Source organism: Equus caballus, chromosome 19 (genome assembly GCF_041296265.1).
Source record: "Equus caballus isolate H_3958 breed thoroughbred chromosome 19, TB-T2T, whole genome shotgun sequence".
Taxonomy (NCBI): Eukaryota; Metazoa; Chordata; class Mammalia; order Perissodactyla; family Equidae; genus Equus; species Equus caballus.
Window position 1 is genome coordinate 36949994 of NC_091702.1, and position 26747 is coordinate 36976740.

Sequence of the window (26747 nt, forward strand, 5' to 3'; positions counted from 1 at the left end):
CTACTGCTCCATCAGGCACTCTAAAACAGAGTCACTGCCACTTCTTCCTTCTCCAACTCCACAATACTTGCCATGACCTTCTGCTGGGAAAACTAGAACTTCTGCCAAGTTACCCTGTCCAGTCCGTCTGTAACTAAGGGCTTTGTTCTCAGAAGATCTATTCATGGGAAGTGCATTGGACTTATTTCTCTAAGACAAATATTTCCCCTACCTTTTTCCCTTATATAATTTACATAACAAGTTTGTAACTTCTGGGCCTACATAGCAGTTTCGTAACTTCTTATGATAAAACTTGCCCAAGAGACACTATCTTTCTCCATCTCTCAAAGCTTCTTTTGATTTTATTTCCTGAATGCCGCCTTTGCATATCAGTGGGCAGATAAAAGTCATTACCCAATAACCCACCTATCTGTGTACAGGAAATAGTCTCTATTTGGATATGAATTTTAGTCTTCTTCTGACTTTAATTTTTGGAGAATTTCTTAGGGCCAAAGTTTGATGTATTTTCTCCATGAAATAGAATTTGTTTTCTCCTTGATGGTGGGTGCTGGAGAATGGGAAATCTGTGATGAAAATGTGACTGCTTAAAAAACATTTAAGTTTGCAAATGTTCAGACTAGAACTAATTTTTTTTTCTCATGATATCCTCTTTATAACAATTTTATCATAGAAAATTAGAAAATACAACTAAGCAAAAAAAAATTTATAATCTCATTACCCAGAGAAAACCAGTGTTAACATTTTGGTGGATTTCCTTGTAGACTTTCTTTTATACATATCTGTTTTATTCTTACAAAACTAAGATCATGCTGTGTCCTATTTTATAACTTGGATTTTGTTTTCCATCCCTCCAAAGCCCCCCAGTACATAGTTGTATATTCTAGTTGTAGGTCCTTCTGGTTGTACATGTAACTTGGATTTGTAAAAAAGTATACCATGGATGTCTTTCTATTGTATTTGTACAATATTAATTATAATAGCTACATAGTATTCTATCTAAACAACATTTAGATAGCTTAGCTATTATAAATAAATTATAAACAAAATAACATTGCTTTTTAAAAAGGGCATTGGCATAAGAATGCACTTGGTTTTGCCATTGGAAGATGATGAGCTAAAAAGATAGCTAGAGATATCACTTATTTTAAATGATGTCTCTGATTCATATGTTCAAATATACCAGCACAGCTTCTAATGATGTACCGGTTAATCCCACTTTTTTTATCATGAAACCTAAATCTAGAGTTAGGTAACATTATTAGTCAACAAAACTAACAATCTTAGAGATGCCTATACTTGATGTGAAGTAGAACTGGCATATATAATGTCCCTCCTAAACTAAAGATTCTATGTTCAGTCACTCCCAACAGAAGAGTTGATTTCAGCTACTCTCTGTAGCATTTTCTAATAAGTTTATCCACTGGCTGGGCTTTGGTGGGAGAATTACAGAGTTTCACAGTCAAACATGAATGGCATTTGGAGCCTGACATTGCCTATTGTAGATGGGATCCAAGAGAAGTAATGAATAATATTAACTAGGAATACTACTGGGTATTATGGATTGGCTCCAGCTCATTAAGAAGGAAAGATAGAACTTCCCTCATAGTTAACTGGGAATATATTCTGGAGACATGTCAAATATCTAATGATCTCTTTAAAAATATCATGAATGTTCAGTTGAAGTTCTTAGATGCAGAGACACTGCCAAACAGTAGTACTGTGGGCTAACCCACTTTTGGTGACATTTATGACAAAAGAGAGCTCTATGGAGTCCTAAAACATCCATACACTTGAATTTCTCCATTTACAAATAGGAAATATTATATAAGATGATCTTTTACAGCTTTTATGTTCTGAAGGGACACTCTAGAGGCAGGAATCGACATAGGAAGCATGTATACAGGTGACTTGGGCAGCATGAGATTCTGGCCCTGTGGGCTTCAGTTTCTCTGATTCCCAGGGACAGGGGAACAATTGCCTTCTGGAAAGATTTGGCACATACCTGGTCTAAACACGTTGCCTCTCCTCCCTCTCACCTCCTACAACTTGCCAGTAGTTTTGACTTTGTCAAGATAGGAATAAATGCTCCCTGAAAGCTTTGGGCAGCCCCACTTTTATTTGGGCATCTTTCAGGGACTGCCAACAGCCTCAGCTCAGATATCATTTTATTGCCTGCTCCTTCTTCTATGATAACATGCTAATGGCTCTTCAAAAGATACAAGATCAAGGCGCTTCTTTGCTTACAAAGTACTTTCACAGCTTGTTCATTTCATCTTTACAAAAATCACATAGAATAAGCAGGACAGGCATCAACATGCACATTTTCACAGATATAGAAGTTGAGAGGTCTTATTATGACATGTATGTACACGTAATATATGAAGATGGCCTTACTGACCACACTTAATAAGGACTGTTTTGATTGATCTTTCCCTGCCCCATACTCTACTCCTCTCTTGATCACTTGGTAATTGAAGTAACACATTTATAGAAAGACTGATCAAAAGCAAACATTATCCCTCCACAACAATCCAGCCTTGAGATGCATATTCACAGAACCGAGAAAAGTGAATATCACAGGTAGCACTTTAATTTTCTCACTGCATTTACTGTCTATTTTGGCTAATGTTGCTCACTGCTTTAACAGGAGTTGTAGCAGATAACACATAAACATATATTTATCCTTTCTTTCCAGTATTCCGGCCTTATTTATTCACATATGTACATATACAGTTATATTTTCTGTGATACACTTTTATTTTTTGTTTTGTTTTCTTACTGAAATACAGAAAAAGAAAGAGCTTTTTGTGACAGATGTGTTGTTCCTCCTCTGTGTCTTTTATCTAACTACCTTCAACAAGGTAATAGGAACTTTTTTTTTTTTTTAGCTTTTATTCTTTAGTATCCTGGAAGCCCGCTTTTCCTAAATCAACTTAGAATGAATGTGAATGTCATTCTTGAAACAAAACTACTTTCATTTCTCCATGCTTGTGTCCTGGCCTTCATTATTTTAATGAGAGCTGTTCCTATTGCTCAAACTCTCTTTCCTCTTCTCTCTCTGGGTGGAGCTCTCTGGATCCGTTTAGAGCTTCCAGGAATCTTGTAGAACAGGCTGAATTCCAGGTGTTACCATTCTCATCTACATGGAGTGGAAATGGGTCAAAGTTACCCTAGAATGATATTATTCTAACACTTTCTTGTATCTAACTATTTTGTCCAATTTGGTGTCTTGTTTAGCATTCACTATTTTAGGAGTTTAATGTATATTTCATTATTAAAATACAGATTGCCCTTCAGTTATGCTGACCGACAACCTGAGAAGTTGGCAGTATCTGTTTTTAAGACCCTGGGCTCCTCTTTCTGGTGTCGTTCCACCCCTTTCAAGTGCTTGCTCCTGAACACTGCCCTTTGGCTTCAGGATAAGCCTCCCCTCTATTCCCTTCATCCCTAGACCTGCTCTCAGGAAAGGCTCTCATATTTGTCACTTATCCCTCAGGAAAGTGTAAGGCAGAAGTCAGTTTTTCTTTTTTCTGTCTGTCTCTAGTGGTGCAGACATCTTCTGTGACATCTGCTGTGACTGACCTCACTGTGCTACACAAAGGGTTACACATTCTGTGTACATCCGAGAGGACAAATGAGGGCATGATTCCTTCCCTCACAGAGCTCACAATCTGCTCATTGAGACCAATCACAGGCGAAAAATAAAGAACTGATTGATAGAAGATCATGGTGCCTGGAGAGAAGGAAAAATTACATTTCTGAATTGCCATGTTACGCTTGTGGGAACTGGTGAGTTTGGAACCTGGTTTAGAAGAAAGGGTTTCAAATTTTCTCTTGTTGGGACTGGTTCCATCACATCTGAGGAGAGAGATTCTCGAAGTTGAATCTCTTTTGCATTTTCTGTCATGGGTGCTCCACAGAGTGAAGATATTTATTATGGATCCATTTATTCAGCTAATACATAATGAATGCTTTCTATGCCCTCTACTTGATACTAAGGATACCACAATAAAAAACAAAACAAAACAAAACAAAACCCTGACCCTATCATAAAGGATCTTCTGTACTAGTGAGGAGAATGTAAAAGTTAAGGCAAGTTAGCAGGTAGCTGTAACAGAGTATGATCAGTACTGTCATAATGATAAGAATGGTCTACAAGGAGAAACAGTGGAGAGGCATGTAACTCGTGAGATGAAATGGGTCAGAGAATCCTCTAGCCACTTTCTAAGATGAGGCAAGATGGGCAGTGAGACTTATCAGGTAAAGGAAATGAGAAGGAGCATGGTGGATCTGTGAGACTAAAGGTAGAGTAGTATGGCTGAAGCATAGGGTATAAGTGCTATGGTGGGGGAAGGAGAAGATGACGGAGAAGAAAAGGGAAGGAAGAGACTTGGCAAGACATGAACCCATACAAGTAAATAGGGTTCAGATCATGAAGGTCTTGCTTACCATGCCCAGGAGTTCAGATTTTATTTGGGTGCAGTGGGGCTCACTGAAGGTTAAGTGGCCAGTGACACAATCTGATTTGTATTTTAGAAAGATTAGTCTCCTTGCTGTGTGCTGCATAAATTGAAGAGGGTAATGCTGGAGAGAGATCAGTAAGAACGACTTTTAATGATCCTCAAGAGATGAACTAAGGCATGGCAATAGGAATGGAGCAAAGTAGAGACTTCAGAAGATATTAAGGAATTAAAACCTATAAGTCTAGATGCCTGATCAGTAAGTATTGGGTGAGAAGAGGGAATCTGGCATGTTTCTGACTTGGGAAACCTGTTCTCATTCACTGAAATTGGAATAAAAAGGGAGAGCAAGTTTATGGGGAAGGTAAGAAGACAGTGAGTTCCTCTTTCGATGTGATGAGTTAGAAGTGCATGTGGGTCAACTAAGATGACACGTGTAGTGGGTAGTTATGTAGATGGATTTGGGGCTCAGGAGGGAGATCTTACTGGAGATACAATGTGGGAGTCATAGATCTATAGATTATGGTTAAACAATGAGCACGAAGAAGATTGCTTAGAGAGAACACCCAGAGTGTACTCTGATAAACATCTGCATGTGAGAAATATGCTGTCTGCATGAAGGAAACTACAAGCCACGAACAAAGAAGTAGAAAGAAAGCTGGGAATCTGCAGTTCCAAGGAACAGAAGGACACAAGAACTTCAAGAAGGATGATGTGAGCAGTCAACAGTACAAAAAGATCAAGGGAGATAAAGAGTGGAAAGTATCTATTGGTTTTAGTCCAAAGAACTGTGTTGAGAATGTTTAAAGGTATGCTGGGACTGACAAGCAGATTTCTATGGGTTACGGTGTGAATGAGATAAAATTAAGTAGAGACAGCAAGAGTGGGCCATGTGTTAAGAAGCATGGTCATGAAAAACAAGAGATCCATCCATTCTTGTGCTGTCTAAGATCAAATGGAATAAATGTGCTTTTTTCCTCCTGGCAAGCCTTAAATATCTGAAGAGAGTGATCAGTGTCCACATTTTCTCTCATCTGAACTTCTTCAGTTCCCTCCACCATTCCTCATGTGACAGTTAGAGGTCCCTCACCATCTATGTGGTAACATCTTTAGAAAAGAGGAAAGTCATCTCCCTAGGCTATGGGTCAGAATGACCAATCTGATAATGAAATAATGAAATAGCAGAGATGAGTACCTGTTGAAAAGCATCTGTTGATACCATGAAGTGTCTCTTCATGAATTCACTTAACAAATACTCCACCAGGGATCGATATACTAGGCAACTCTGACAGAGGGAAACTGATGGATTGTTTGGGTTTTAGAGCTGTGTCTTGGGGACAGCTCTTCAGAGCCTGACTATATGGGGATAGGAGAGAGCTAAGCTCAGACTCCTGGGGAAAGGAGTCGTCATAAAGAGCAGGTTTCTCTTGCTCTGTAGGTCAGCTAAGCCTTCCCAGTGAATCTGAAGCAATAAGAGGAAAGAGGAACCTGAAACCCTGGCAGTTCTAACTCGCTTTATGAGCTGAAGTAAGTCATTTCCCTGCTCCCATCTGAGCATCTCGTTTACTTCTAAAATGAGGATGTTGAGTTAGATGATATCTAAAATGTCTGGCAGCACCTTCAAATTCTATCATGTGAAACCCAACTGAATGTTCACTTTGAGAAAAGTAATCCTGTCAGGGTGCTGGTAATATGGTATTTCTTGACTATGTGATGGTTACATGGGTGTGTTTATTTTTATGATAATTCATTGATCTGCATACTTGACTTTTTGAGTGCATGTTGTATTTCAATAAAAATGTCATTAAAATAACAAAGGCTGTAGTTGTTATTTTTGGGGAAAAATACAATTGTCAGCCTTTGAATAAATGTCTTTCCGTAAATTTCATGAAATCCATATGTGAGAAGTCACGGCTGGCCTAGCAGGAAACCCAGGCCTTGGGACAACTTCCTTAATCAAAGCTCCCAGCCAGGAGCATCTGGTGGTGAAACGTGTGCTAATGCTCCTGCCTGGCACCAGGGTTAATGCTGGGTAGGTAATAGTCACCATTAGACATAATCCACACACTCCCCTGGGACGTCCCAATAACTGGGGAAGAGGTTTGTTCTAGTTTCTAAGCATTGTCACCATCTAGTTTCTGAATCAGCAGATTCAAAATCAGGAATCCTGTTTACTTTGGAGAGAGAAGGAAATGGCTGCTGCAGGCTGAATTGTTGACCTGAGTTGATTCTCATGATTTCCCTGCTCTTTTCTTTTTCACTTGTACATGGAGAAAACATCTGAGTGCTTGTAGGCCCCGCAAAATACATCACTAGGACCAACATCTTTATTCTGGTCAGTTCCTTAAATGTTGCTTTTTTTGTTTTTTAGAGGGTGTGAGGAGGTTGGTAATGTTGCCTTAATTATTCTCCTCCCAAGAATGCCACCACTATTCTGTCCCCTCCTTGCCCTAGGCTCTTCATGGTCAGGCTATTGCAAAGTAGGACACTTCTGCTACTGCCTGAGATAAGTCCTTACAGTTGATGCCTGCCTTACAGGTTGGCTTCTTTCTACTTTTTCAAATACATCTCTAGTCAACTCTCCCCTGACTCACAAATCTTTGTACAGGTATATTTTAATATCTACTTCCAGAATTTATCTTTGTGGGAGAATTCCATTTATTTGGGATGTTGAAGGGGAAAACCTGAGAGACCTGGATATGTGGATGAAATAGATATGTATTTTAAATAATAAGCAAACACACACACAAAGAAGAAAGTGTTACCCTGGAGAGAGAAGAAACAGATGAATGGTGCAAAGTGGACCACACATGATGTGACTCACCTCTCCATGACTTCTCTCGATCTTTAATGAAGTTGTTAATCTCATGAGGTCCTTGAGGCAAGTGGAATCCTTACAGTGCTAAGCCCAGACTCTGCATTTGGGTTGACCATAAGGGATGGAGGTGTGACAGCAGAGAGAAGGGCATACCGAGAAGGTGTGAGGAGGATTTCAGACTTTCATCCTGTCAGACAGTGGAGTTTGAATTGAGTGTTACCAGCTCATCAAGGGGTGGGTGCTGGAGGTGAGCAGCAGACATCTCAGTTAGTTACACCATACTACCTGCTGTCCTTTGAACACACCTCTTCTTCACACCTCACACCTCTGCCTGGAATGTCCTTGCCCATCCTCCAATAAGCAGTGGGGTCTGAGGCACCTTTATCCACACCTCTGTGCTTCCACACTCTCAATCACTCACCCCTGGTACTCTCATCTTCTGTTTCCATTGTGTTTTGTGCACATTCGCCTATTATGGCTCTATCACATCAGTCTACAATTATCCCCTTATGTTTCCATCACCTCCACTAGACTATGACCTTCTATAGATGGAAGACTGTGGCATGTGTTTCTCTGTGTGTCTCTGTGGGGGTAAGTGTTTGTGTGCAGAAGATGTTTCCATTCATGCCTCACGTAGAGTTTCATTACTCAGTCCACAAACATTTACTGGGCACTCATGTATTAGGTATGAGGTAATGTGGGAAGAGCAATGGATCAGAGACAAGCCTTGCCTTTCAGATCTCACATCCGGCAGAGAAACAAGCAGAGCATCCATCCATCCGTTTGAGAACTTGAACTCAGTGCCTATTGTGTACATGCCCACACCAAGTGCTGGCTATAAAGATGAGTGCAGCACAGTTCTTGCTTTGGAGTTGCTCACAGCCCAGGAATGAAGACAGGAGAGTAAATGGTGATTACAGAACAACGTGACACATGCTGCAGGAGTCGGGAACTCAAGCACGATCATAACCCCAACTGGGTGAGTGCTGGAAGTGTTCATGGAAACGTGCAAGAAAATTAATCTCAAGGAATCACAAGGGATTTGTAATCTCACATAGTTCTTTAGTCAATATCTCCTTGTCTTTATCAATTATTTTCTGTATATATTTTTGAGGAAACCCCTCTAAACTTAGTATCTTGTGTGAAGAGCTCAGCAAAACTCTAAATTTTTCCCTTCTTAAATGCAAGAATAATTATTGAGGCTCTAGTACCTGTCTGGCCCTGGCCTGGGTGAGGTGCCCAATGCTCCACAGTGGATGTCCCTAGCATCTCAGGTCAGTGTGGGTGTCCATTTGCATTAGAGGGAAATCAGAGGCCAAGCACCACAGCATCTCCACAATCGGTGCCCAATTTTGTAACTGCCATCACAATCCTCTTCCTCTAACCCTATAGCATTGGAATCACAAGGGTAATAATATGCTTGATTGGAATCATATAATGAAGATGAGATGCTCTATAGGCTTAGATCTAGAATATTCTGAGCGCTGGAGAAAAATCAATCAAATCTTGTGAAGTGATTGAGCTAGAAGTAAACTTAGGAATAATTTAGTCCAACAGCTTTCAAACTTCAACACATCTTTTGCCCCAAATGAAAGCTTCAGAAGACGTCCATAAACAGATAAACAGATCTGTTGTGATTAAAATGGGTTAGTCATTTCCACGAGTACAGTTCGCAAACCAGAAAGTCTGGCCCCTTGTTTTGTGGATGAGGAACCTGCAGTGCAGAGAGGGCAGGCGACTTGCCCGGGGTTACCCAATGAGTGAGAGAGGGAGTGGGGACCCACATTTCTTTATCCTGGCCCTGAATTCTCCCCCAACCCCCTGCTGAGTGCAAGTACTAGTAGCAGAGCAGAGGGCCCTGAGCTAGGAGGGAAGAGACCCTCCATCAATTCGACTTTCCCGCAAGACATGGAGCAGCCCCGTTGGCATGCTATCACTAATGTACAAAATGCAAAATTGTGAAGAATTGTTTGCCAATTTTCTTATCTCAGTTGGCACAGAGGAGGGCTTGTTGGAGAGTTTCAAGGTGTTAGATTATTGTTGCTTATCCACCGCACATCCCTCGGCTGTTCTCACAGAAAGACTCAGGAAAGGCTGCACACATAAATTCACATAAATTACCTTTACAAAATGTCAAAATTAAAAGTGGATTTTTATTTCGGGGCTGTGTCTCAAGAATGTTAACCCTTTCATGTGGGTAGAGATGTCACCATCAGAAAAGCACAGTTGACATCTTTGAGTGCAACACAAACCACAGGAACTAACTCCCACGCTTCCTTCCCAGCCAGGCACTGCCTCACCTGTGCAAGGGGAGCAGTTCTTGTTAACAAACCATAGACTTTTCTAGGCTCCTGGCTGGCCCACAAATATTCTTCTGGATATAGTATTTTTAATCCTGTGGTGGCCATAACTTCATTCTCTGTTGTTTTTAACTCTTTTTTAATGAACGTGAGTGGGAGTTTAGGAGAGACACATAACCCATCTGGGCCTCAGTTTCCTCATTTTACAAAATGTGGAGGTTAGAATAGATGAGTATTTCCTACTAGGCAGTCTGTCTTCCCAAGAGTCCAGAGAGGTTGTAACAGGGACATTCAACCAGCTATTAACATTTCAAGAGCTTTATGGAAATCACAGATACCTGCAGTGGCTTACATACGTTAAAAGACATCCAGTGGAGGGCTGGCCTAGTGGCAGAGTGGATAAGTTCATGCACTCTCCTTTAGCAGCCCAGTGTTCACAGATTTGGATCCCAGGTGCAGACCTATGTGCTGCTCATCAAACCATGCTGTGGGGGCATCCCACATACAAAATAGAGGAAGATTGGCACAGATGTCAGCTCAGGGCAAATCTTCCTTAGCCAAAACAGGAAGATTGGCAACAGATATTAGCTCAGGGCCAATCTTCCGCAGCAAAAAAAATTAAAAAAAAAAAAATCCCTTGGAGACTTTTGGAAATATCAGGAGACAGACTCGGAAAGTGAAGAAAGCAAGGAAGAGATGGGTTGTGCAGGCTTGCCAGGGAGGCAGAGAGAGCAAGGAGCCAAGAACTTCTTAAAACAGATCAGAAAAGGGGGAAGGTAGTGCTGAAGAAATGAAGAGAGGCATAGCCCTTGAGAAGAGGTTGTCCATGAAACAGCCCTGGGTTTTACCAGTATCTCTGTTTAATGTCAATCCTGTCTTCTTGATAGAAACTATGATACTTTCTGTTATGTCCAAGCTGTTCTTTATTAAACTCTTGTGAGAGGGGGAAAAAAATCCCCAAACTCCCCCTTTCTTTGTCTCTGGCTGGAGTTGTGGCTACTCAGTGTCTCCAGCTTCTCCTTTCACGGTGATTGGAAGTTCTTGCCACAGCTAGAAGGACCTGCAACTAAAGCATACAACTATGTACTGGGGGGACTTGGGGAGAAAAAGCAGAAAAAACCCCAAAGTTCTCAGGGTAGTTATTCATGTACTTCTCTTGGAAACAAATATTTATAGGGGGTTGACTATGTTGGATCTCTGAGAGTTTAAGAAAGCAAAAATAATTATCTTAAGATTGCACAGTTTGTCTGCAGGACAGAAGATTTCCAGTACGTGGTGGAACAGACTCCTCCAGGATAAAGAGTTTGGAAAGTGCTGGAACGAGGGAATATTTCTAGCTCTGATGGTCTAGCATGGAGCCCCAGAATGGAACTATTAAGAAGGCAATGTGAGTAGTAGGATGAAGATGTGAGTCAGGGCCACATTATCACTTCCACGAGCCCAAAACTCTTTTGCCTTTGTGGACCTCTCCATTATAATAATGTAATGTTAAAACTTATGTTTCTATAACTTTAAATATTTCAATATTTTATTTTATTTCGGCTTTAGGCAAAATGTAATAGATTTTGGGTACCCTACCAATTTCACTTTTTTTCTGATATGAGAAAAAAATGAAAACATTTATTCAACCATGAAATACAGTTTTTCCCCTCTGATTTTAAAATAAATTAAAACATTTCCTGAGGCCCTAAAAGTTTTGTGGACCCAGGCACTGTGCCTGCTGTTCCTAAGGTAAGTCAGCCTAGCGCCAGGTGTGGGAGAAAGCTTCATCGGGCAGTGCTGAGGCCGGGTGCTCATGGGGGAGAAGCTGGGAAGGAGCCCTGCTTCATGGGGGCTGTTTGGCCAATTCCACAGCAAAGCAAAGCTGACTGGCAGCAGCCATTTGGCAAAAGCGTCTCCATTTTACCAGTACGTGCGTTTGATAGTTGCTTCTCTACTTTGCTTGTAAGTGCTACAACTTGAAATGGTGAGCTAGAGTCCAGGAGCCTGCTGTCATGTTTTGATTCTATTTAGCTGTGTGACTTTGGGCAAGTCTTTCACCTCAGTGTTCCAAAATTTGCAAAATGAAGGAGTTGGACTAGACGATAATTCTCTAGCTGTAATTTATGCACTATATGCTTCTGAAATATGAGAAAAGTCACAAAGAGATAGATGAAAGCATGTACACAAAGGAGGCAGGTCTGCTAGACCAGGATCCAGAAATAAGTTATTTACTGCAATACTGTATTAAATTTAGCTCTGCATTTGCTGGCAGCTGAGAAATATAGAATTCTTATTGTTTGACCAAAGGAAGGGTAGCACCTCTTTAGGTTTTTATTTGGCATTTTATTGGAGGAGGTCATTGATAGGATGTGACCTCTGTTTGGCCCACGTGACCCAGGCAATGGGAAGCTCCTCACCCTCTCCCTGTCCTTGGAAATTAGGTTCTACCCACTGTTCCCACAGTGGGAGTCATTTTGAAGGATGCAGCCTTGAGAGAATAAGGTGTTTTTGAGACCATCTGGATGGTATATGTGGCTGAACCCAGTTAAGGCCTCTATATATAGTTTTAAGTTTCTGGTGGGCCAGTGTGGAGATCTGCTGTCTTGCGGACACCCAAGACAAGCCTTCGTGTAAGTTTCCTTGCTTACTAAACCTGCCACCTACCGATGTGGAAGGGTCTGCTTCTTTCTCCGGTCTCTCCTTGCCTTCCAGGTATGGGGGCCAGTTTCAGATTTCATCCAGAAAGCTCCTGAGTTTGCATTTATTCATACATTTTGTTTCTTATTAGGAAAGCAGCACACACACGATTTTAAATTTTTTAAAAAGCAAAGATTCACTTATGATCCGACCACCTCAATCAATCTGAATATCTCCCCTCTAGTCTTTACCAATGTAAAAATTATTCAAATCATCATTACCAGGGAAAATTTTGGTCTTTGATTTTTTTCACCCAAGAAGATCCATCCTTTACTCTCATGCTGCTTCAGTGCTTGTACCTGCTGTTTTAAGTGTGTGCACAACACCAATTGGACAGACTTAGTGAGTCCTTGGCCATTAGGTGTTTAGATGATTTCCAATTTTTCATCACCACCCAGAATAAGCAATTAATGTTGTAGTCTTTTCCTTCTTTAGGATAATTTTCATTCCATGAATTCCCTGGAATGATAAAATTAGGTCAAAAAGTATACATTGTTTTTTTCTAAGCCTTGACTGTCTGTTTCCCTTGGAAATTGTACTGCGTTTACACTCCTGTTCACTATATGCTAAGATAAATTTGCTGGATAATCTTAGGGAACAATGATCCTTTTCAATTCTAAATGGCTCCGATGGGTCTGTTGCAAGGCATCATTTATCCATGTAAGAGCAATGGAGACATCTTGTTTTCACTGGATTTGTTACTAGTATTAATATGCTTTTAATATTTCGATGTATGTTGTCTTATAGGGGAAGAGGGAGGACTCCCTCCCCCCACTCCTTTCCCTCTAGATCTCATGGCTGGTCAAAGAATTAAAAAGGCAGGTTAGCAGGAGAAAATAAAACAAAGTTTAATAACATGTAAACATGGGAGAAACCCAGGAAAACTGAGCAATTTGCTACAAGGGCCAAAATTGCCACCTTAAATACCATCTTCAGCTAAAGACAAGGGAGGATGTTGGGGATAGTGGTTTAGGACTTTAAAGGGGAAGAAGGCAATTCATATGGAGATGCAAAAGCAAATGTTTGTTAGACAACTTTTGTTGGGCCTCCTATAGAGAATGTGGCCTGAGACAGAATTTTGATAAAATGGGCTTGTGGGTGCCTTTCTTATCACACCATTTTACATTATATGATAGTTATCTCATGGTATTAGCTCCTGCCTGGATCAGGCCTTCTATCCTAAATTCTTTTAGGCAGTTGGGGAGAAGGCCAAATGTCCTTCCTGAGTCTTCTGAACCTTTATTGTGTTTAGCTCTAAATAGTCCGCATACCAGAGTGGCGCATCTTGGGGTGGCCTGCCCTGAACCCCATCAGTCTGTTTAAGCAGGGATAGAAGGGCATGTTTTGTTGAATTGAGAATAAACATTGTCTGGGCAGGTGGCGATGAGGAATGGAGTGGACTGCTCAGATGCATGGCACTCCTCTCCTATCAGGGAAGCTATTGAAGAGGTTACATTCCTTATCCTTGCAAAGACATCCTTACGACAGGCACAGAGCTGGAATCATTCCAGATGGAGGTGTCTGGGCTCAACTTCTGCACTGCTCGTGGCTGTGAGAATTTAACTGGAGCTGAGAGTTTCCTTCTTTCCTGGATCTCAAATAGTTCAGTCTCAAAGTGCTCCACTTCCCTTCCCCAAGTGCTTCCAGAGAAGACAGCCTGGGGGAGAGGAAGCGCTGCTAATTAAATCCTCCCTCTGTTTTCCAGGCACAGGAGCCTCTCGCAGATGTCTGTTGTGAGGCGCCTGTTCACAGAGTGCGACAAATACAGAAGCAGGCTTTCCTCCTCCAAAGGCACAAACCTTCCTTCACAGGTTACAGGGAACTCTAGAAATGCACTGACTTCCAACCACCACCGTATAGAGGCAGCAGACCTGCATAAATAGAGCCTGTAGCTGCCAGGAGGCCAGAGTGCCTCACTGATCTCTCTTTCTCTTTCACACACACGCACGCACGCACACGCACACACATGCATTAAATTTCTCCTGCTTCTTCCTGTGTAGCTTGTATTTCTCATAGGCCAATCTCTGCCTTTTGTACACCTAACTTTAAAAAATTACCTAAAACTCAGCGAAGCTTTCCCTTTGTAAGACAGCACGCATCATGGTGGTCATTCTAGACTCAAAGCATGGTTGGGAGTCCTGGATGGGTGTCCAGGTGCTGCCACAACTATCCAAGTGTGCCCTGGGTGAGTCCCATCAACTCTGTGATCCCCAGAGAGATGGAGATGAAACCATCCTCCTAGGGCTGCTGGGGGGATCCAGTGAGATAACCTGTAATATGATCTGCAGAGGCCTTCTCCCTGGTGAGTCCCCTAACCAACTGTGTTTTCTCCTACATTCAAAGCCCTCCGGATGACTGTACATGTCCCTGTTTGCCTGAGATATTCCCAGTTAACTCCCATCATCCTGGCATAATTGTTAATAGCACCCTTTGCATGCTCAAAAGTGTCCAGGTTTATGCAACAAATTACATGGTCATACTTTTTTACCTCTTTTGAATACTCTCATTAATCTCAATTTTAAGAATCAACTTGCTGGGGATAGGGGCTGTTTCTCACTTTCTGGTATTTCACAAGAATCTAGGAAATTTAATTTGTCTGATTAAGAACACTGAGAAAGCCCTGAGAATAAGATGGCTTTCCCAGGAACTCACAAAACTGGGCATGAAACCCTCCTTCCTCTTAGTGTTGGCAGTGTGCTTACCATAGGAATGACTATCCGGCTTCAGCTTGAAAATGGCGGCCTGATGAGAGCACTTTTCACTAGGCTAGCACGTCCCTTCTGTTTTATTTTGTTTTGTTTTGCTTATATTACAAAACAGAAATAAACTTATTGTGTTTTTATTTGTCATATACAATCATTGTAAGCATCCAGAGACTTATGAAAACAGAAAACAAAAATCACCTGTAACCCTACCCTCCAGAGATAATCATTGTTAACATATATATATATATATATATATATTTTTTTTTTTTGGTGAGGAAGATTGTCCCTGAGCTAATATCTCTGCCCATCTTTCTCTATTTTATATGTGGGATGCTGCCACAGCATGGCTTGATAAGCAGTGTGCATGTCCGTGCCTGGGATCCAAACCCACAAACCCCAGGTCACCGAAGCGGAGCTTGCGAACTTAACCACTATGCCACCGGGCTGGCCCCATTAATATTTTATTTTAGTTCTTTTCAGACCTTTTCTAACCTCTGTCATATGATAAATGAATGTACATATGCAAGTCCAAGCTTTCTTCCTTCCTTCCTTCCCTCCTTTCTCCCTTCCTTCCTTTCTTCTGTTTGTCTTTCTTTCTGAATTCTTTTAACAACTTTGAATAACATTATTCACAATATTTTATAACTTACTTTTTTCTATTAACAGTATATTTTGGACATCGTTCTGTGATAAAAATACGCACTCACATTTTTAATGACTCCGTTGTATTTCACTGTATGGTATAACACGTCTTATTTAGCCAGTTCCCTGCTGATGGGTTCTTAGTTTCGCCATATTCTTTTGCTGTTAGATATAATGTTGTGTGTGTCTAACATTGCTATCACACACAATATTTTGCCATTAGACATAAAGTTGTGTATTTTTCTGCTATTAGACATAATGTTGTGATGAAGAACCTTCTATATTGACGTCTTTGGGCATTTGTTCAAATTATTTCCTTAGGATAAATTTTTAGAACTGCAATCTTTCTGTTAAAAAAACCTGATCAGTTCGAAGTGCTTTTTGTGCCCTATTACTACCTAGGTAGCACACGAGAAGGCACAGTATTGTTGCTTTCACCTCTTAAATAAGCTTCAGTCTGGTGGATGTTTAAGCAAAAATGCTATGAAATCTTGAAGAGAATTTGTCTCGTAATTATTTCATATTACTCTTGCCTTCTTCAGCTGCCTGTTCCCTGCCGTTAAAGATGAGAAAATGGAACTACTTGCAGCCTCCTTTTCTTTGTCTAGAGGGTCTCTGCTTCTCTCCCCTGGTAAATGGCCCTGTGGGATTGTGGAGTTTGCATTATTGAACTGCATCCATCAATGCCTCTCTTTAGTTCACGTGTGGGTGGGTTTGTTAGTTTCAGGAACATCATTTGCTCACTGTAGTCTGTTTTGCCATAGCCAGGGCACAGGTGACTTTTCTTTTCTTCTAATGAGAAGATTATTTCTTCCCTTGTTTTAAGCTGAAGAGATGTCAATGATTGGGAGTTCCGAAGCATTCCAGCCTGTGTCTCTGAAGCAAGAAGGAGATGACCAACCCTCTGAGACTGATAAGCTGTCCATGGAGGACGGGGACCTAGTCAAGGACCCAGTGCCAAGCCAGATTTCAAGACAGCCAAGTGTGACTGAATCAACATTCTACCCCAATCCGTATCACCGGCCTTATATCTCACGGAAGTACTTCGTTACACGGGTAAAATTGTTGGTGCTCTTAAGTACTACATAAGACTTCTCTTTAAAAAATCCTAGTATCCTTCTATATACCACATGTTTTACTAAATGTTCTCACATGTCTCATGTAACAGTCATAATAACTGTGAAGAAGTTATCCTTATCTCCATTTTACAGATGAAGGATCTGAATTTCAGAGAAGGGAAGGGTCTATTTTTGATCGCCAGATAATACTGAGGAGAAGCAGGTCCTCCAGCCTCCATAGATCTTTGGCTCCTCAGTCCTGTGTTCATGCTAAACCTAACATCGACCAATTAATGTTCTGTGGAAAGAGAACCAGAGCAGCTGGAATATAATGCTGTGATCCCAGAGTTGGTGTTTACTGTATATTTGAAAAGATATGGGTGATGGAGTGAAAAAGCTTGCTGAGAATAGGCTGAACTTCAAGGGTCTATGTTGGGATACTGGTATTACAGTGTGGGAGCAGGCACTTTAAAATCCCAAACCTATAGCTGCAGTCTGGAGCTGAGCTCTCTTCCCTGTGCATTGGAGCTGGGAAAGTAAATGGATGGATGGGTAATGAGGACGGGTTTGTATGTCTAGATGTAAAAAATGATATTTAAACTTCTAGCATTTGGATCAAGTGGAGAGTGGACAATGTGTTTCTAGTCCCTTTCTTTGTCTTGAACTCTCTTTCCCACTTATAGATCTTCTTTCCCAATCCTTCAACATTCTTGTCAACACAGTAGTGGTTAGCTCATAGGCTACAATCAACTGGGGGCAAAATCAGGGATTTGCGTTGTGGCAACAGAGACCATCTCATTTTTCAAGTGTACGTGGAACATCTCTATTGAAAAAATTTTTTTCCACTTAATCTCATAAATAAATGAGGCCAAGGTTCTGTGGCTATTTGCAAAGCTTTAATTAATTAATCCTTATTTTGTAGCTTTTAAAATGTATCTTTGGTTAAGATAAAGTTTTAACAAAAGGGACTCAATGTGTTATGTGTGTGTTTGAAGATAACGTGTACCCATATCACCTATATTCATTGACTCTTCCGTGCAGGGTGCTTTGGTAGGTGCTGTACTGTGTTTGTGTGAGTCTTTTTGCTTATGTAGGACATATGGTTTGTTTTCCAAAGTATGGGAATTTTATTGAATATGCCAAGTTAAGTTATAAGATATAGCTGCAGAGGAAATCAAAGATTCCTCTAAAGTTTTCTTACCATTGATATTGATCATGTAGCAGTCAGGGTTTGATGAGAGACGAACACCCATGAGAGATACAGAATAAGGGATTTATCATTGGAAGCTGGTGTCATTATGAGAACTGGCTGAGAAATCTATGCAAATCTCTTGTCTTTGCATCTAGTGACAGGCCTGAAGTTGCTATAGGTCAACCAGTTGGCAGTTGTGAAGAGGAAATAGGGAATAGGGAAAAACTGGAACCTGTATGGACAAACTGGAATTCCCCATGACCAAGTGGAACTAGTGAGGAAAAACTGGAACCTGTGTCTGTCTCTTACCGAGTCTAAACTTGAAGATGTGAGTCCCTTTCAGGAGACACTGGCGTCTTTTTCCACTGAGCTGCACACTTAGCCCATGGGAAGGAGACTCTGTGGGAGGAGCTCTGACTGTCACAAAAGGTGCTGCCCCAAGCCGTCAAGTGAGCCAGGAGATCAGCAGCTGTGAATCTGAGCTGCCACAGTGCCTGGTGGCCTGCACTCATCTTCAGCAAGGAAAATGACTGATGTTTCATTTCTGCCTTTCCAGTCTTACACAAACATCTCTTGTGGCCAACCCTAATTTGGAAACAGACGGGAAAGGGAATTCTAGAAAATATAGTTTCAGCTTAGCTAAATTGGCACAGTCAAAAGCCACCATGGAGGTTTTATGTATTTATCTGCATGATGCCTTTATTTGTATGGCTCTATGGAGCTTAGAAAGTCAAGGCCCTGGGAGCAACGCTGTGAGGCAGGCAGGGAAGGGTTTCTCACTCTTGTTTTAATGGTAAACATACTGAAGTTTCAGAAAAGTGAAGTGACCTGTCTGAGTCACACAATATTAGTGGAAGAGCCAGAGCTAGAATCTGTATCTTCTGTCTGGAAGGCCAGTGCTCATCCTACCATAATGTACAATTGAATTTATGGCCTATTTATAAGGATTTTTAATGTCTGGCTCTGATCCATGGGAAGAGCATCTTCTCTATCAGGTGTATAGAAAATAACCGTAAGTTCTTGGGAAGGAAAGCCTTCTAATCTTATTAGTGAGTCCAAAGTAGACCTGAGGACTCCTTAGGAGCCGTGAGGACTGCATTCCTAAGGCACTCAACCTTTACTCCTTCAGACCAAGAGACGTGATATGAAAAGTTCTTTTTAGCATGTGAGTATAATGAATGTGCTTTAATGTATGTGAGGATAATGAAAATACAGCTGTTGGCTCAACTGAAATTTATAATGATAAGTGTTTTTTTGAATAAATGAAGGAATGATCCAGTTTTCCTACCATGTAAACCACAAATCTGGTCTGATGTAGTGGTAGTTGAGAAAATGGGGGAAATGCATGTATGTATGTATGTGTGTGTGTACGCATTTATATTTACGTACAAATTTCCTCATCTGCAAAGTGTGGATAAAATACCAGTATTATATGGAGGTTTAAATAAGTTAACTTTGTAAGAGTGCTTAGTAGGGTAGCAGTAAAGAGACTTAGGTGAAAGTAGCCGATTCATTTTCTCAAGGAATAGTTAAATAAGACCAAGGCTCTGAATGATTCAGTTCTATGAAGGATTCATCATAAAGTATCACTTCTCAGAACTGAAATGAGATCTATAGATGATCCGGTCCAGTGATTCTCAATCTTTACCAAGCAAACAAATCATCAGAGATCTCGTTAAAATGCTGCTTCTGATTCAGCAGGTCTGGAGTGAGGCCTTAGATTCCACATTTATATAAACTCTGTGGCAATACCAATGCTCTCTGTCCACAGACCACACTTTGAGCACCAAGGAGCAATCTACACTCTTGTTTTCATAGGCAGCCAAGGCCCAAAGAGGGACAGTTGCTTGTGCAATGTCTTGACAATTAGTGAGCACTGACTTGCCCAAGAGGCTAGTAAGTGGCAAACCTAGGGTTAGAACCACAGTTTCCTAATTTCCAATTCATAGTTCTATGATCCCATGCAGCAATTAAAAAGAAATCAATTTATTACAGTGTAATAATTTACAGTATATATGTTTCAAATTCAGAAGAACAGTACGTGAGTGAGTAGACTAATTCCTTGGTCAAGTGTTTTATTTTATTAAAAGACTTTAGGGGCTGGCTCTGTGGCCGAGTGGTTAAGTTCGTGTGCTCCGCTGCGGCAGCCCAGGGTTCGGATCCTGGGCGCGGACATGGCACCGCTCGTCAGGCCACGTTGAGGCAGCGTCCCACATCCCACAACTAGAAGGACCGGCAACTAAGATATGCAACTGTGTACAGGAGGGGTTTGGGGAGAAAAAGCAGAAAAAAAAAGAAAAAGATTGGCAACAGTTGTTAGCCCAGGTGCCAATCCTGAAAAAAAAAAAAACAAAAAACCCCTGACTTAAAAAAAAAAAAAAGACTAAAATCATTTCACAGGAGGTGGATTATTAAAGAAAAAAGGAAAATATGGATAAGCAAAATAAAAGTCACCATAATCCCATTGCTCAAAGTTAACCAAAATATGTTGAATGTGCTCTTATACATTTTGGTGCATATCCTTTCTTACTTTTTTTCTTACATGTACAATTTGTTGTGCAAAATAGGATTACAGGCAAAATATTTCTTATGTCAGTAACTTCCATAACATGATTTTTAACAGCTCCATAATATCCCACTGTGGAGCTGTCCTACAATTTATTTAACTTTTGCTGGATGTTTAGGTTGTTTCCTGTTTATATCTTTTAACCCATAAAGGAAAGTTATTCCTCAGCTTGCTGTTGCAGGATGGCACCCAGTTTCTCAGACGCCAGGAGTGGACACCCAATGCTATAATAAGAAGGAGGATCAGTTTGATGAGTTTCAAGCTAGATATACAAAGAGGTGACTGATATGGAAGTATAAACTAATTCAGGACAAACAAGAGGCATTTTTGGCATTATAATCTCATAAATTAGATCACACCTCTCAATACCAGATCATAAAAGAAGTCAATCTGGTCCCTTAAACCTCTTGTGTTTTTTTATGGGTTACTCTGGGATGTTGCCTCCTTCTCTCAGGCTTCTAGACCATTATTTATTTATTGCAACTTTGCCCTTCTGATATAGCTCAGCAACATTCTTGCTCAGAGCCAGAAGGAGCCTCAGAGAATATCCAATCCAACCCATGAAACACACAAAGGAGATATGACTCGTCCAAGGTCAACCAGCAATTTAGGGGCCATGCCAGGACTGGAAGCTGGCCTAGAAGCCAGGACTCCTGACACTTTCCACCACCCCTCCACTGCCTCTGACAGTGCCTTGGACAATGAATGAGACATCACAATAATGAAGGTCTGACCCACTTGCTATCAGTCTGCTTGGATAACCTTTTCCTCCTGTTTTTGTTCATCTGCTGTTACTGCTTAGACATATCTAAAAAAGGCCTAGTGCCATCTCTGAACAAAAGTATCCCTCAAGGCTAATAACTCGAGGTATTATGATAATCACTTTAGTTGTGGAGACTGATATTCAAAAGCGACTTCTTATGAAAGGAACAATACTTGATCCGCATGGGGAAAGATATTTTTAAACTCCCTGTAGGAATCTATATTTGCAGATACCTTATCAGAAAGTTGAAAGCGATTAGGGATGGGGAATTATCTCTAAATTTATACTTGAGAATGTAAATTACATACAAACTAATGGGGCTAAAACTATTTGATCTTTTAATATTTAATTAATGGTTCCCCCTGGCCTTTTTATAGCCTGTGTTCTATTGTGAGCAACGAGACTTTAATAAGCAGGTTTGGGACTTCCCATTGTGTGGCAAGATGTCGTTGCTTTCATGACACTAATTTGGCTTTCATACTCTCTCCCTTTCCCTCTTCTCTTACTACAGGGTTCCTAGTGTCTTGCTCTTATATTGGGAACAACTGAATATATTAGCTGTATTGTATTATTGTCTGTGTGATCTTCTTTCTGGTCTAGAAATTATATATCTCACTGGGCAAAAGGTTTCTCAACTCCCCTCCTTACACTGAAATCCCTTGAAGATTGTAATAGAGTTGATGTTTCTTTCTGAGGGCAGACACTTAACAATAATGAAATAAAATACATTTCTTTCATTTTTAGGGAAAGACGACTTTGCAAATCATATACAATTTGGAGCTGGTTTTCTTATCTTACCTATTTACCACAAAGTGATCCTTCTCTGGACATGATGACACCCACAGGAGAGATCTTACTGTGTCTCAGTCCCTAGGAGCATTCCTTTCTATGCCCCCCCTCCTCTCACTGTCTAGTTAAGAAGTCCAGGACAGAGGAAAATATTAGCCGGGGACAGGAGTGTTTCTTGTGTGACAACTGGCCCCGGGCTAGTCTAGCTCAAGGAAACAAACACATATGTCTTTGAAATTCTCTCAGTAGGTTTGTTTTGACTGAAGATATTCAGCGCTAGACTATTAGAGAAGATATTGCCTATTATGCTATGTAGTCCCTTATAAGTAAGGATCCCTGCTAATGATTTTTTCTTAAAATTGAGAATTAGAAATATATATGTCCTGCCTTGTGAAGCTCTCTTTTATCAGATGATGAGTACATATTATTCCATCATTATTTCCTATTAGTTTTAGTCTGCAAGGAGTCTCAGAGCTAATTGTTTCGTTTCAGTAACCATTTGATCCCCAAATCCTGGTATGATTATTTCCCTTCTGTTTAATATTAACAATAAAAATGATAATAAAGTTTTTTATTATTCAGCGCTACCAAATGTTTTTGGCATCTCCTGACAGCTCTGTCACAGTTAATATTATCGTATCCATCTAACGAATGAGTAAACTGATGTACGGAATGACAAGATGACATAATGTGTGTCTCACAGCAAGCAGAAAGGCTGGGACTGAAACCTTGTCCTAGACACAAGTCAAAGAGTTCACATGTTTTATTTCGTTTCCAACACTCCCTGGCTGAAGTTTATGATAGTACCAATAGCAACAAATGGAGGAAAGTAAAATACTTTATTGGAGTATAGTGTGTAACTGTTCCATAAGGGCATGACCAGTGTTTCTACTGAAGGTAAGAACGTCACAGACACAGTGAGGACATTGACAGAACTCCAGAGACTTTCACATCATTCGGTAAAGAACATGCTTTAGTTTTAACGTTTAACTTTTGAAAAAGTGTACAGTAAAATATCACCTTCATCCACTGTCCCCATCTTTCAAGTTCCTTTCCCACCCTTAGGGCACCGTTGTTAATGGTTTCTACCTATTCTGTTAGACTTCCTTTAGGTATATACAAGCAAACACAAATATTTATCCTTATCCCTTATCCTCCCTTTTACTCAAAAAGCAACATATCTACCCTCTCTTCTCAACGTTCTTTTCTTTCACTTAATAATATATTTTGAATCTTTCCATTTTAATACAGGTTTCCTCATTGTTTTTTACATATTCACCACATTCCATTGTATGGATGTGTCCCATAATATATCTAACTAGTTTCCTATTGATAGATATTTGGGTTGTTTCCAAATTTTTGCTATCCACAAATAAGCCTACAAAGAACATTTTATACATATGTCATTTTGCACATACACAAGAGTATCTATAGTAGAACTTCACAGAGGTGGAATGTGTGGATCAAAGGACAGATCCTTTTGATAGATTTTGTCAATTGCTTTCCATAGGGAACACAAGAAGGAAGGTTTTGAAAAATTCTACAGCATTATATTCATCTTCACATATTTTTGGCAAAGTGCCTGGCTTAAAAGCACTCAACAAAATGCTTATTTTAGGATTATTTCACTATTTTCCAATTCCACTTATGATTTTTTTCTTCTGGAAAGTGTTGGTTTTACTACCAAGTTATATTAGCTGAGGCAGAAATTATATGACTACAGGAGGAGAGACAGTAAAAATACCCATGATGAGTCATTAAAGAAAGTATTATTTTTTAGAGAACGTTGACCAGTGAGCCTGGTAGAGTCAGGCTGCACCTCAAGGAGCTGAGGTTGGGTGATGGGAGACTCGTCGTGGGATATAGAGAATTTCCTTCCACAGTAGTCCAGTCCTACTAGCAGGGTCACTGAAACCAGTGATGTTGGCACAACATCCTCTGTCAGTGGGAGCTCAAGGCATGTTTGATTAATGTCCCAGAACTTACTGATTTCATGACACGCAGGTTTCAGCAGGCATGGGGTGCCACATTAGCTTTCTGACAACACTTTAACCAGAAGCAAAGGATGAAAAGAAAGTTAGAAATCATTCAGTCCACTGGCTGACTGACCAATTCAACAGGAAATTTGTTGAAATGATAGAATCAGAATCTCTTGGTGTAAGGGCTGTGATCATGTTTTCTTAAAGATTTCCAGGAGGTTTTGATATGAGCTTGGCTCAGAAAGCTTTGGTTCAGTCTACTCAGTTGTCTTATAGATAAGGAAATGGAGGCCAAAGAAAGTCAAATAATTGGCTGTAGGTCACAGAATTCATTCATGACAGATCTGGAATATGAACCCAGGTCAGTCAACCCTTTGTTTAGGAGTTGTCATGTCCATTTCCTGGATGACTTGGGCTGTGTAGAGTAAAATGGAGGGGAGGGAGAGAACTAAGTAGGTAAAGCTCTGTACCATTTACCCTCACCTATTCTTTTCCTGTTTTCCATATATGGATTCTGATGTAAGATTTTTCTTGACCAATGGACTCTGTGGCCAAAATGTTTCAAAGCCTTTTTTCACAGACTGAGAAAACAAACAAACTCAAATCCTACTACCACCCCACTTCTGGGAGGAAAAGGTGGTTGAATGAGTCCTAGCCAAGCTGGTGTCCCTGTTTCCTTTTGTGAGAAAAGGCTCTCAGGCTGGTAAAATTAGGAATGTTAATATTTTAGAGAAGATTAGGTGCTTAATATCAAAGCCTTATTATATAGAGAATACCTGAGAACTTGTAACCTACTCATCAGTAGCCCAGGGTTGGCAGTGAGGCCAGCACTGTGCTGTAGGCCTGGAAAAAGAAGGTTTGGGTTTCTTGCTTTGTCTCTGCCACTTCTTAGCCGAGTGAACCTGGCAAGTTACTTCCCCACACTTGCCCCTGTTCCCACACCTATAAAATGAAATGGTTTACACTAGATAAGCTCTGGGCTGGGGTGGTTGTCAACCTTGGCTACACATTGGAGTCATCTGGAATGCTTTTAAAAATCCTAATGTACGGATATGTGGGTCCCATCCACTGAGTATCTGACATAATTGGCCTGGTACACGGCCTGGGCCTTAAGATTTTTAAAAATTTCCTTGATGATACTGCTGTGTAGCCAAAGTTGAGAATAACTGCCTAGAGAGCAATGGTTCTCATAGTTGAGTCTCACACCAACAGCATCACCTAGGAACTTGATAGAAATGCAAGTTCTCAGGCCCACCCCAGACCTACTGAATCAGAAACTCTGGGGACAGTGCCCGGAAATCAGTATTTTAAAACACACTTCAAGTGATTCTGCTGTGCACTGAAGTTTAAGAATCATTGAGCTAGAGGGCCTATGAATTTCTTAGTACAACAGGGGTTAATCAATTTTTAAGCTAGAGGTAGGCCTCTAAGTAGGAACACCTGCATAGAGAAGGGTGAAGAAAGCCAGGAAAGGAGACAAAAAAAGCTCATTTCTCAGAGTCAGCTAAAACTATGGTCAGGATGTTGGAAGAAGGTTTGTTTTTTGTGTTTTGTTGTCATGTGCTCTTTGAAGAGAGAAACGTTTGATTTAAGAAATACATATATTGCTAAATGCTTTCAACATCCTGATAAACACGTTTGTTTGGAAAAGATGGTCCTCTGAAAATGGCTGTCTTCATTTCTATGAAAAAGCAAGAGTAAGATTGTGGAAGACAGGACTTGGATCACTTTCATCTCATCCAAGGAGAGCAGCTTAGTAAATACCAGAGTCCAAGACCAGCTCTCCAGCAGGCAGTGCCTAGAACAAACAGGCAAATGCAAGAACTTTCTTTCCTGATCAGCTTTCTGGAAGAGCTGCAGGACATACTAACTAATCCTATGCACAAAGAAGGCTTGGTCTTCTCTAAACTAGGTATTTTCTTCTTCCTACTCAGCCAGGAGCCATTGAGACTGCCATGGAAGATTTGAAATGCCACGTAACCAAGACTTCCGGAGAGACCATTCAAGGCTTCTGGCTCTTGACAGAGTGAGTAGTGACGGCTAAGTGAAGGGCAGTGGAAATGTAGCATTTTCCTTGACGCCACTGTAACAGAATAGGAGATGGGCCTGTGGAAGACTTTCTTCTGGTTCCTCTGTAAGGTGATTAATTGACTGACATATCCAATTAGAGAGGAAAGTTTCTTGGTACCCCACAGCTGATAGTACGACCAGATTTGACTCCTACAACTGTTTTCCGGGCTAGTCACTTCACTCAACCATTACTATGACTCCTGGAAGTCAGACTTTGATCATTGCTTTCAAGGACTATTGCAGTTGTCTCCTAACTGATCACTCTGGTTCCAGTCTCTGTCTCTCACAAGCACTCTCCCTCCAACCACATCAGGCTACTAACCATCCACTCTGGGTGCAGTGGAAAGGAAGGCTAGGAAAGAGTATGAACGAAGTCAGCATATACGGTTTGAATTTTATCTTATGCACAGTAACATGAGCAGAAAAACCAGGAAAATCCTGCAGGATAGAGAAGACAGGCCACGCGTCCAGAGCTAGGATAAAAATCAAGTCTAATACTTAAGTCTTTTTGCTTTAATAACTGCCTCCATTCACCCACAAGGTTTATCTTAGCTATAAGGGCTTTCACTGCGAGTGACACCATGAAGATGGCCACGCTTCTGGCCTGCTCTGAAACTCTAGTGTCTGTGCAGTCTTTTCTTCACCCACCAGGAGAATGTTAGCAATGCCATGGTCTTTACAATGTAAGTAAAATATTCACATAATAAGGGAGTCACTTTTTTTCTT

General features: G+C 40.7%; 1 protein-coding gene across 2 annotated transcripts in view; it reads left to right on the plus strand.

Moving 5' to 3' along the window:
- TPRG1 (tumor protein p63 regulated 1) overlaps positions 1 to 26747 on the plus strand; it is a 198613-nt gene that overhangs the window by 78184 nt on the left and 93682 nt on the right. For both annotated transcript variants that reach the window (XM_070242686.1, XM_001499917.5), the window contains exons 2-3: positions 16431 to 16660; positions 25886 to 25977. In XM_070242686.1, coding sequence (XP_070098787.1) covers positions 16439 to 16660; positions 25886 to 25977 — 314 coding nt within the window. In that variant the 5' untranslated portion in view covers positions 16431 to 16438. The remainder of the gene's footprint in view (positions 1 to 16430; positions 16661 to 25885; positions 25978 to 26747) is intronic.